Here is a 12,746-nt window from a genome sequence, read left to right on the forward strand (position 1 = left end):
GGAGCCATAGAGCTTGAGAGTTAGAGGCCCTGTGTGTGTGTGTGTATGTGTGTGTGTGTGTGTGTGTGTGTGTGGCTGCCTGCTCAGCACGCTTGCTTAGAGGTGGGACGGCGAACAGCACATAGACACTGTCAGAGAGAAAGAGAGCAAAATGGTGATTTCACTTGGAAATCTTTATGCGTGGTAGTCAGCGTGGGAACACAAAGCTGCAACGCTGAAAAAGTTCAAATATTATGAGGCTGTATCTGCAAGTGCAGCCTGCTGAATGCGTGATGGAGAGCAGGAAAAGGAGGCCAGCATGCGTGTGTGTGTGTGCGTGTGCATGTTTGTGTGTTATGTGGAAGACAAATGAGCACTGCAACGTAGGCTACTGGCCCTCTCCTGCCCTCCTTTTCCTACGTGCTAACCCTGCTGCCTCTCCTCCTCTTCCTCCACCTCCTCAGCCTCCACAGAAGTTATATAATGCTGAACTCCTCAGCCTTTGTTATCTCACACCAACCACACACTACGCCTTGCCCGCTTGATGAGAGACAGAGGAGCAGAGGAGGGAAGAGGAGTGAGAGCACGGGGAGGCCGAGAGAAGAGAAAGTGGGATGGTTTCAGCTGAAATCAGCTCTAAATGAGGGAAAGAAATAAAGTCTGTGTGCGATTTTCCATATTGTAATATCATTACTGTCAGACCTGTTGTCATCTTTTAGCAACCTTATGGCCATTTTGCACTATGCACACGCTGACTACGACTTCACAGTGACACAGAAAAGAAGGCCAGGCATCTCTTTATGTCAACCTCCCTCTTGATTCTGCAATGGAAAAAGCACACGAGGATGGCAACTATTTACGTTGCCATCACTTGGTGTTCCCATGCAACGCTGCTGTGAAAAACACTTCTAAAATGGCATGTTGGTTCTTGCACCTTGCAATGTGGATCTACCCTGACTGAGAGAAAACTCTAATTATGGAAACTGATGAATGAATTATGCTCTCACAGTTATTTTAGCCATGCTGAGAAACTGAGTGTGCACCTCCTCAAGTGCATCTCACAAACTTCCGTTATTCAATCCAGCTGCAGGCAGTAGAGGAAAATTATAGTGCAGCATAACATATCACTTGTCTTGAATGGGTTCAATTGAAGCTAGCAGCCGTACACCCATGCAGGACTTGAATTTCTACAATACCATGCCTTTTTGGAGCTAAAAGAGGCTTATGGTATGATCTGCAGAGTCGAAATATCACATTTCTGTTTCTAGCAGACTCCTGTGGCTGACTGAAGCTGTGTTTGTATCCAGAATAGACTAATTGTGCAATCAGAGCGTCAGTAGCTGCAAAACATTTAGGCATGACTTTTCCTTTGTTGTGACTAATGAGGGTGAATATGCCATCTGTTACATCATCACAACTGAGAGGGCGGACGGGGCCAAGAGCTGAGTCATGACACTCTTGTTCTTTTCTGACGACGGCGATACGCTGCTTTGAAGAAATAATCTGACTGGGGGAAGTGAATGAGTAACACTCTTTCCTTCTTCAACAGATACTGTCGTGATGCCCTGCAGCACTAAGCTACTGACCTCCAACTGCTCAGCAGTCACAGCGATGGTTGTGTTGGGCAGCACCCAGGCGTTTTAGTGTGTGTAGCTGTACGCAGAGGAAAGCATGGTGTTGCTGATGAAATGCCAGTGTTCTCCGTCAGCTCGGCCAGGATAAATACACAATTGTGATTTTGGACATCACAGCAAAAATCAGAGATGGCATGTACTCAGCTCCTGTTCTTGATGATTAGTCATTTAGTTTGGATTCTCCTATTAAGGGAAATGTAGTTGTATATGCTGTAGAGAATCCCAGAAAGCAGATCAACAATATTTCTGTCAAATATATATAATAACTTGCATGTTTAAGGGCCTCTGGTTTCTCAGGGTGCCTCTGAAAACTAGATCCATCAGCTGTTATTCCAAATTAACAATAACAAATATCTGCCACATCAAATCTGCTTTGAAAAATTAAAAATGAAGAACATTTAACATGAGTTAAACATGGATGTAAGCAATGCAGGTTTCAGAATTTAAAAAAAGGCAAATGTCTCAAGAGGAAAGAAACACATTCAACATGTTACTTATACTTGCACACAAGGATACACACAATTCACAAGAAAACTCAACAAGGCAACTTTAAGCTTCTGTTCCTCCTCCCCTCTTTGTACAGGATTCCTATGATGAAATATTGCATCCATGTTTTATCTGTGTGGTAATTTGACTAATTACAAATTACTGTAATTTATAAATTTGCAACACAAAAGCAGTATCAGCTGAAATAATGAAGGTTTTAAATCTGTTTTGATATAGAGCTCCCCTTTCAAGACATCAGGATCAGGATCAGGTATTAAAGCAGAATACAAACAAACTCAATCAACTTAATCAGGTATCCCACCTTGCCTGGTTAATAATTTTTTCCTGTTCTGTTGAGGTGATGTAATGCAGTAAATGGCTCTCACCACCAGTGGCCAGTCGAGAGCAGTGCTGAACACCAGCACCTGACACCGGTAAAAGTGAAACAATTTGAAGTCATTGATAGTTGGCCTTTTATAAGCGGCACCTACACAAGGACATAAGGAAGAAACAAGGCCTCATAATAGTTAGCTAAATATTTGTGAATATATTGGATTTAGCCCAAAGAACAAAGGTGAGCAGCAGATGTTGCTACTAAATAATTAGAATGTTTTGATTGATTTTGATTGAACTTGATCAGCTAACAGTAGTTTACCTGGATAGGCTTTACTATATTTAGCCTATTCTGTAATCATGTAACTAACTGTCTTTCTCCCCACTGCAGTTTCACTTTATTTGTATGATGCTCTCTTTAGTCCATATTTAATTTGTTTTGATGTGTATTCAGGTTAATCTCAGCCCGTGTGTTGTAGGAAACTGCAAAATCAGTAAAGCATTCCAGGCCACACTTCCTTGTGTTAACAGAACAGTCATTTTGTCTTGAACACACTGTATATATAGACTGTATCCAATCTGTAAAGGTGTCATCACTTTATATTGTATATGTGAAACCTAGTTCTACTATGTGATTGCCACCTTTGTGACAAAGTGAAGCCATCTATTTATATTATACAATTGATTAGCTGTGTAAAATAAATGATATTTACATTTTTACTATATTTTTTCTTAATTTAGATTTACCCATTTCTGTTTTACTGATAAATTGCGCTAATATTTTAGTCACAATGTCATAATTATGATAATGATCAGTGTTATAACTTCCCTACATAGCCTATAAGCAGTTTGTTTTGATTAACTTTTACGAACAGTATATATTGTATGATCTATTTTACTAGAAGCACTGTGGAGATTTCCTAAAAAAACCCCCCCAAAACCCAACAACAACAACAAATATTAGTATCAGAATCTTCTGTGAAAACTCAAATCTGTCAAGGTATGTAATGTTCTGTACATGAAGGCGATAATACCAACATAGCAAAACTTGGATTTTGCTTCCATCTTCTGTTCAAAAGGCACAACTACAGCAACAGGGTCTGAACTGAATACTGTAAAAATTTAAACTTCGACAGCATTTGTTCAGAGGACTGGTGCATGAAATTAGTGATGCCACTTGAATGATAATTTATTTTTTATTTGCACTGTTATTACGTTGTTATGTAGCGTAATTCAATATTATAACAGATGGAGAAGACTGAGTAACAAAACTGTATGAAAAGCATGAGCAGAAAGTAAAGTGTTGACCTTTAATGGAATGAATCATTTGTGTTTTGGTCTCAGTTGTTTGTCAGATAAGTATGTAAAGATATTTTTTTTAAGGCAAAAGGGACACCGAAAACAACTTAGACAGACAGAAACTTAAACCTAGATATGAGAAATATTGGCTGTTTTCCCCCTACCAATGAAACATTATTTAGTATTTATTTTGAATAAAGCTGTGTTAACACATCCAAGTCAAATACGCTCTTCTGAAGGAGGAGGCATAAAGACTGGAAACAAAGGGAAACAGCTAGCCTAGCCAAAGGAAACAAAATCTGGCCTACTGGCACCTCTCAAGCTCACTAATTAACATTTTAAATCTTGTTTGTTTAATCTTTACAAAAACCAAAAGTGTAAAAATGACAAGTTGTGGTTTTATAGTGAGATATGTGCTGACAGTCTTTTTAGTGCTCTCTGTTTCCACAAACAGTGGATAGTAACACAAAGAGGAAATTTCGTAACCGTAATTTTGGGAAAAACACACTTTTTTGACTAACTCAGACTGTTGGAGCCTCATATTAGAGTAGCTTCAGCTGTACTTAAGAATGCATTTTTACAGAGAGTGAAGATGGTGGATTTTGTCTCCCCAGCGCATTGTAATAGTGCCAGGAATGGATCTATGACCAATATGGACAAGAGGAATGATTATAGTGACCAATAAGTCTTTCAATGTACATAATGGAATTTTAGTATTGTTTCAAGACAGGCTTAAAAAATTGTGAACATATAATTTAATCTGAACATCATTAAACACAGTGAGATTTAAAATATCTCTTAGTTTTTGGGTTTTTGCAGACATTTGTCAAACATTTTTGGATTTGCGGATGATTTAAAATTCTCTTGATCCATTTGTAACATGTGGAATGTGAAATCTTGATGTATCAATGTGTGTGTTTACATGCCCAACAGTATCCTGGTTATGATCAGGTTTTTGGAGTATCCTGGTTAAGTGTTGCACATGTAAACATCGTACCCTGGTTTTGAGGAATCTGGATATGCTACCCAGAGAAAACCAATAGAAAACACTGTATCTAGGTTTCTCAGCGTTCTCTGTTGGCAGAGAGATTAGCGGTTTAGATTAGATGAGACAATGAGAGATGGATGATCGGAAATCTGGATACTGTTGGAATCATGTAAACAGGGATATAAAAAAACAGGTTTCTGATGTTCCATGTAAACGCCATATACCAAATATGATCAAAACCAGGATAAGACTAAAACCGGGATACTTGCATGCATGTTAACACACTCCCTGTAGTGAATGAGAATTGTGAAATCCTTATGTATTGTGAAATCCTGATGCATCTTTGTAATATACGTTAAATGGGAGTCATGATAAAAAAAGAGTTTTTGATGCAAAATCATAAAAGATCATTGTCTGATTTTACAAATAAATAAAATCAAAACATTTTTGGAAACTAAGGTTCATTTTATAGTAAACGAAACCATTTTAAGAGTTGCGGTTCATTCAAGGACATTTAAATAATGATAGACTGCACAAAAGAACAAGAAACCCCAGCTTCCTGTTTTCTGCACCATTACTCAGGAAGGAAGCAGCAGACAGTTTTCAAATATCTGTGCCAATCCCCCTCTGCTTTCAAGTATCTGCTGTCACTGTGAGAATCAGATGGTAATCACAGTTGTTATTGAATTAGGTAAGCATTTCATTCATATTTTTATTTGTTTGATTTTCACATTAACCTTGACTGGACATAGTCAATCTGTATCTCACTGAATGTCAATTTAATGTAGTTTATCTTTTCAGCTATTTGATTCTCTGGATGTAAATGACTCAGAGTGTGCAGGAACGCCTCCCTCTCGTGTCCAAGACCCCAGATGAAGAATATCAATCGATATAAACCATGTTACTACAAGGGAGCTGATGAGGGGAAAAAATGGAGCAAAAGAGTACTGCTGATAAAACAAACGAGGTCTCTCCAGGTAAGGATGTTAAATTAAGAATAAAAAGTTCATATGGCAGGGAAATGGACTCAATATCACAATCATTAAGAATGCAAAGGTGCAAGAGTTCAGTTAAAATACTGTAAATATATGGTTTGGCAGTTCAGTTCACAGTTACTTAAAAATGGCCAGAAATTTCTTGATTTTGTAACTCTCATTTTTTCATGTATTGTGTTTTCGTGACAAAACTGCTGAAAGTTACTTGTGTGGTTTCTCTCAGAATCAGTTCCTTCTATTGAAGTTGCGATTCATCATTTCCAACCCAGCTACTCTGCTCAGAGTGGAGGCAATGTGGTCGCTCCTTCCATCATCGGCTCTAACGTTGAAAACATAAACATCACTATCATCTCAACTGCCCAAGGTAGATTAATATAAATTGAGAGAGTAAATGGAAATTGGATTTGGGCTCTTCTGATGGTTTTCTTCTTTTGCAGGGTCTGTCATTTCTTCAGAAGAAGCATCAAACCATGACACTGCAGACATCAATGGTGTTCTGCAGCCCCAGAGTGAGTCCTTTGTCATTCCCTGTACTTTTATCACATTTGGACATATGACATATTGACAGAATACCTTAATTCTTCAAAATAACTCTCAAATGGTATTGTCTACTCCAGATAATAAGATCGCAGAATGTCAACAGCAACTGAAGGCTACTCTGAAGAAGAAGTTCAGCCATTTGCTTGAGGGTGTGACAACTGAAGCGAACAAAATACCTCTCAATAAGATCTACACAGAGCTCTACATCACCGAGGGAGGAAGTGGTGAAGTCAATAAGGAGCATGAGGTGAGACAGATTGAGATGACATCCAGGATGCAGGTGGCCCTGGAGAAATCAATCCACTGCAATCACCTCTTTGTTCCTCTACCGGGACGAAACCACCAGATAAGAACTGTGATCACAAGGGGAGTCGCGGGCATTGGAAAAACTGTATCTGCCAATAAATTCACTCTAGACTGGGCTGAAGAGAGAGCAAACACAAGCCTGGAATTTGTATTTCCCCTCTCTTTCCGAGAGCTGAACATGATGAGAAAGAAAACCTTCAGTCTGGTAGAGCTTCTCTGTGTCTTTTTCCCTGAAACAAAAGACACAGGAATCTTTACTAATGGTAAGAACAAAATGCTCTTCATCCTGGATGGTCTGGACGAGAGCCGTCTGTCTTTGGACTTCCACAACAGTGAAATAATGTCTGATGTGACACAACGAACCACGATAGCCATGCTTCTGACCAACCTCATCAGGGGAAGACTGCTTCCTTTGGCTCTTGTTTGGATAACATCGCGTCCAGTAGCTTCCAGTCAGATCCCTATGGAGTTTGTGGATCTTGTGACGGAAGTTCGAGGGTTCAACAACCCCCAGAAAGACGAGTACTTCAGGAGGAAAATTAGTGATGGGGGCTTAGCAGACAGGGTAATTACACATGTGAAATCCAACAGGAGTCTCCACATCATGTGCCACATACCGGTCTTCTGTTCGATGGCAGCGAGTGTTCTTGAGAAGAAGTTGGCGATGGCAGACAGCAAAGACATGCCAAAGACTCTCACTCAAATGTACATACACTTCCTGTCCTTGTATGTGGAACCCATGAAGAAGAGGCTGCCTGGAAGAAGAGAGTCAAGCGCTGACTGTGTGAGAGCTAACCTCATGTCTTTGGGTAAACTGGCCTTTAAAGAGCTGGAGAAGGGCCACCTGATCTTCTATGAGAAAGACCTCATCCTGAATGGTATAAATGTTGCACAGGCATCTATGTTCTCAGGAGTCTACACACAGATCTTCAATGAGGAGCTGACACTGTGCGAGGAGAAGATGTTCTGCTTTGTGCATCTGAGCGTCCAGGAATTCTTTGCTGCGTTGTATGTTTATCTCGCATTCAACAATGACAACATGAACGTCTTGGTCAAGAAGTCGTCCACTTCAAGACGTTTCCCATTCAGAGATTCGTCAGAGCTCATCCTCTACAAAGAAGCAGTGGAAAAGGCTTTGCGGTGCGAAAATGGACATTTTGACATCTTCCTGCGCTTTCTTTTGGGCCTGTCTCTCGAATCCAATCAGACTCTGTTAAAACATCTTATGACCAGCAACAGAACAAACCCAAGGACAAGAACAGAGATCATTAAACACATCAAGGAGAGGATCAAGTTAAGTCCATCTCCGGACAGATGCCTCAATCTCTTTCACTGCCTGAATGAGCTGAACGACCACTCTCTTGTGGAGGACATTCAGAGCTACCTCAGCTCAGGAAGTCTTAACAGTGACAGACTTTCACCTGCCCAGTGGGCCACTCTGGTCTTTGTGTTACTGACTTCAGAGGAGGAGTTGAGTGTGTTTGAACTGAGCAACTACACCAGGTCAGAGGAGGGTCTTCTGAGGCTGCTGCCTGTTGTGAAAACAGCCACAGTGGCAAAGTAAGTACTTTCTAAAAGCTCTACAGCTTTTTTTGCCAATGATGTTAAAGATTGTTGGCTCCAGGGTTCAGTTTTTTTTTGGCATGAGGAAAAAGTGAACCAAGAAACTTTAAAGAGTAATTCCTCACTAAATAGATCTGTTGAACCTCTGACCACAGCCATGACCACAACTAAGTGTGGTCTGTTCTACCTGTGACCAAACCCACCTGCACAGGGAGTATCTTGTCACCAGTTGGCAGTGCAAGCAAGATCATTTGCCTGGGTCAAAAAAAAAGTTAGAGGATAATTCAGAGTACAAAATGATTCTATTTGGCTATACAGTGTAAAAAGGTTCAAACCTGCAACTTAAAGCAGCTGTTATCAATATTTTTACATTGACAATCGATCAAATCACTATTTAATGCCAAATTTGTTGCTCTTAGTTACAAATTATCCCTTGAATGTGCAGTTCTTCTCAGCTCTAAGGTGTGTTTTAATGTCTTTCAGCTCATTGTTTTGGTTTTCTGGCTCGTAATTTTACTGTTGTGGTTCACTCTGCTCTTGTTTTCAGCTGCAGCACACTACTGTTTTAAGCAAAAAAGCTCTAAAAGCCCACCACTCACTACCTACGCAGAACCAGACAGCAAACAGACACAGTTAGCAACTAGCTGGTGAACATAACGGAGCATTTAGCTGCTAAACAGCCAGATGTTTCTGCTGGTGGTTGGTGGAGAACCAAAAACAGATATTAAAGAAAAAATAAAAAAAATCAGTTTTTCAAGAATGGTGATAGATTTTTAACCTGCATAGTTGCTTTGTCACAATGCAGTTGTGTTTTCATTTTTGTTCATTTTTGTCTACTCTCAACACAACAGGGCATTATTCACCTTTCTCTCATTGCCTTTCCTATCGCAGTCTAAATGCATGTAACCTCACTGTAAGGAGCTCTGACATCTTGGCCAATGTCATCCGCTCATCCCAAGTTAGAGAGCTGGATCTGAGTAACAACAACCTGACAGATGCAGGACTGATGCGGCTCTCTAGTGGACTGAAGAACAGCAAACTAGAGATATTCAGGTCAAAATTAATTGTATCCAGTTATGTCAAATTATTTGCCAGTTATAAACAAATCTGGTGCTAGTTTTAGTATTTTCTTTAATTTTTGCTTGGTTTGTGTAGACTGAGGAGCTGCAACCTAACAGAACACAGCTCTGATGTCCTGGCTTCAGCTATCAGCTCAGCCTCCTGCCAGCTGAAAGTGCTGGACCTCACTGACAATGACTTTCAGGACGTAGGAGTCAAAAGGCTCTCTGGTGGACTGGGGAGTCTGCACTGTAAACTGGAAAAACTCATGTGAGTGAAATTCCATCCCGGATGAATTATTTAACAGTATAGTATCATGCTTGCAAACTCATGTGTTGCTGTTGTCATGGAGATCAACTGAATTAAATGTCTGGTGTTTATTTTTTTGAAGTTTGTCCCTATGCAGAGTGACAGAAGAAGGTTGCATTTTCCTGGCATCTGCTCTAAACTCCTCCCATCTGAGAGAGCTCGACCTGAGCTACAATCATCCAGGTAACTTGGGCCTGGAGCTGCTGTCTGCCCTGCTGGACGACCCACAATGCAGTCTGGAGAAACTCAGGTAGTCTTGGCGTCAACAATCAGGATTCTAAAACATCACTCTTCATTGATTTTGGACAAACTAATTCTCCAAGATAACCTTCTTCCTGCATATTTAAGTTTACCTTTTAACATTGTAATGGTCAGAAAACTATGCTCTTCTTTCATGTTTTAGTGTTGAACAATGTGGTGAATCCAGAATTCAGCCAGGTCCAAAGAAATGTGAGTGACCAGTGACTTCTTTGTTTCCTTCTAAATTCATAAAACAGCATTGTGTAATGTACATCACTAATCTTCTCAATCTGTTGGTTACTTCAGATACCAATAAACTCACCCTGGACCCAAACACAGCACACAGAGACCTCTCTCTGGACGAAGGAAACAGGAAAGCAACACGTTGGACCAAGCAGCCATATCCCGATCACCCTGAAAGGTTCGATTTCTGGAGACAGGTGTTGTGCAGGGAGGGCCTGACAGGACGCTGCTACTGGGAGACAGAGTGGAGTGGGAGAGCTTTCATAGGTGTCGCCTACAGACGCATGTGCAGGAAGGGAGAGGGTCATGAAAGTTGGTTAGGCCGAAATGACTCCTCCTGGGTCCTGAGCTGCACCAAGGATGGTTACAGGGCCTTTCACAAAGGCATCAACACTGCTGTAACCACCCCATCCAGCTCCAATAAGGTGGGAGTCTATCTGGACTGGTCAGCAGGAAAGGTGTCCTTCTTCAGCGTCTCTTGTGGTGCACTGACTCTCCTCCACACCTTCCAAACCACCTTCACCGAGCCTGTGTACCCAGGGTTTCATCTTGGCTGGGTGGACTCCACAGTGTACCTGTGCTAAATATTATCTTCTGTGGACCTTCATATTGCCCCTGCTTTACACTGAGGACTTCTCACATGATGTGGTATTTTATTTCCTCCACTGCACTTGAGCCTGAATCTTAAAGATTGCCACACACACACACACACACACAATTTTTCACCTATAGTGGTGTCAAACCATGTTTTTTTGTCTGACTAACAGTTCAAAACCTAGATATTCAATTTACGATGATATAAGACAGAAAAAAGTAAAAAAAAGTTTGTTTGGGAGGCTGAAACCAGAGAATGATTGGAGTTTTTTTGCTTAAAAACAGATTTATTCAATTAATTGTCAAAATAGTTGATTCATTTTCTGTCAATCAACTTGTCGATTAATAGACTAAATTTTTCAGCTTTTACAGAACAAACATTTTTGGGTCATTTAAATGTGCTTTTTTAAAGAATTGTGACCAAGATCGGTGCTCTACAGGATATTTTACAGTTGAAATGTAAATTGTCAGTGTAATAGCCACACTCGGGTATCTAAATGATCTCATATGTACTTTTTTTCTTGTTGCTTATCACTTGACAGACATACCACCATCTGCATTATGTGGGCCAATATATCAACTTGGACAAGTTATAGGTCTTGCTGTACCCCTATACAAGGAAGGTCAATGGAAACTCATTTGTGGGGCTCTCAGCAACATTTTTCTTACAAAACTATAGTTGTTGTTTCTCTGGATAATCTACAGAACACCATTTTTAGGGACTATTTCTTTCTTTCAAACACTAAGAGGAAGTGAGAAAATATTTAATTTGGGTAAACTGACCCTTTAAAAACTAAAGAAAAAAACCCTCTTATGTGATCTAGATAATTTGTACAACAATATGATGAATGTACTTTGATAAAAGATTTTATAAATGTTATCATTTGTAATAAAGCTTTTCTTCGTTGGAGTCACAAAAATAAACTTGGACGGGAGAACCACGATGTCGAGTTTCACTTTTAACAATCATTTTATTAGCAGTCCCAAGAGGCAATGAAAAAAAAAAATCAAAGAAAAAAAAAGGAACAGAAATTAAGATTACAGTCCAGACGGTGGGTCAATCAAAACCAGTGAACATAAAGACAGGAACAGAGGGCTACACACACACCAAACAAACACAAAAGTCACGTTGTTAAAAAAGGAACAGAAAGTGATAAATGAAGAAGACTGAATTTAATCTCATGGGTAGTGTGTGTATGTGTGTGTGTGTGTTGGCTGATCCCTCTGTTCCTCAAGAGAAATTCACCAGGACCTACCCCACATTCACACACACATACACACACTCTCTCTCTCACACACGCATATCAAAAAGCCAGTCAAGGCATCTTCCCCTCTTCAGTAAAAGCCATGATTTTATATTTAGGCTATTTTGTGACAGAGAAACCAACCATCAACAAACCACAGCTGTTCAGGCAGGTCTTTAAAATTGTTATTTTCTATTAACGCTGTACAGTTTATATTTTTTTATTTACACACTGAATGTTGTCACTGCAGAGACAACTCAAAATTTAAGTGATGTCTATTTATCCGCTGTTATTCTGTGCTCATTTCTGTCTGCTGGAAATTGCTTTTTATACAATTCTGAACATCAATATAAAGTCTGCAGCACTACATGTCAGCAAAAGACAGAATCATCTCTCATCACTGTGATGCTGGCATCAAAAGTTCACATGCCTCCTTGATTTTTTATTCTTTTTATTTATTTCACAGTGCTGCATAGACTTTGAACGAATGAGAGCTTCCTCTCAAAACAGAATCACGACAGCAATTTGAAATGCACAAGTGGTTCATCGGTGAACAAACATCTGAGCCAGATGTTCACATTAACAAAGAACTGAAGCCGATGTAAACAAATCTGGGTCATACCAATTACTGTAATGATGGTTTATCAGCCCCAGAAATCATGTGCACCTGTATTTTCTTAATATTTAAGGACTTTGAAAACAGATTTTTGACTTTAAGATATTTCTTAAATGCAGGTAAAAAGGTCACCAGACTCCCCTTCGAGCTATAATCTAGGGTTTAAACTGATGCACGCACCTGGAGACATACCAGGAAATAAAAGACTAGTCCTTGCACATCTGGAAACAAAATGCACACACACGCACACACACATATTAAGGATGATTGGAGCAGCATGGGGAGAGGGTACTAAGGCCATGATTAAAGGGGAGAAGA

General features: G+C 39.9%; 1 protein-coding gene across 1 annotated transcript; it reads left to right on the forward strand.

Moving 5' to 3' along the window:
* The first annotated feature begins 1,598 nt into the window (after positions 1–1,598).
* On the forward strand, positions 1,599–12,554 carry LOC121886753 (NLR family CARD domain-containing protein 3-like). Its single transcript, XM_042396993.1, has 11 exons — positions 1,599–2,673; positions 5,302–5,410; positions 5,521–5,696; positions 5,938–6,078; positions 6,152–6,223; positions 6,332–8,120; positions 9,015–9,176; positions 9,279–9,452; positions 9,574–9,741; positions 9,895–9,941; positions 10,038–12,554. The coding sequence occupies exons 3-11, from the start codon at positions 5,651–5,653 to the stop codon at positions 10,556–10,558; spliced, it is 3,120 nt and encodes a 1,039-aa protein (XP_042252927.1). The 5' UTR covers positions 1,599–2,673; positions 5,302–5,410; positions 5,521–5,650; the 3' UTR covers positions 10,559–12,554.
* The last annotated feature ends 192 nt before the right edge of the window (positions 12,555–12,746 follow it).

Source organism: Thunnus maccoyii, chromosome 20 (assembly GCF_910596095.1).
Source record: "Thunnus maccoyii chromosome 20, fThuMac1.1, whole genome shotgun sequence".
Lineage (NCBI taxonomy): Eukaryota > Metazoa > Chordata > Actinopteri > Scombriformes > Scombridae > Thunnus > Thunnus maccoyii.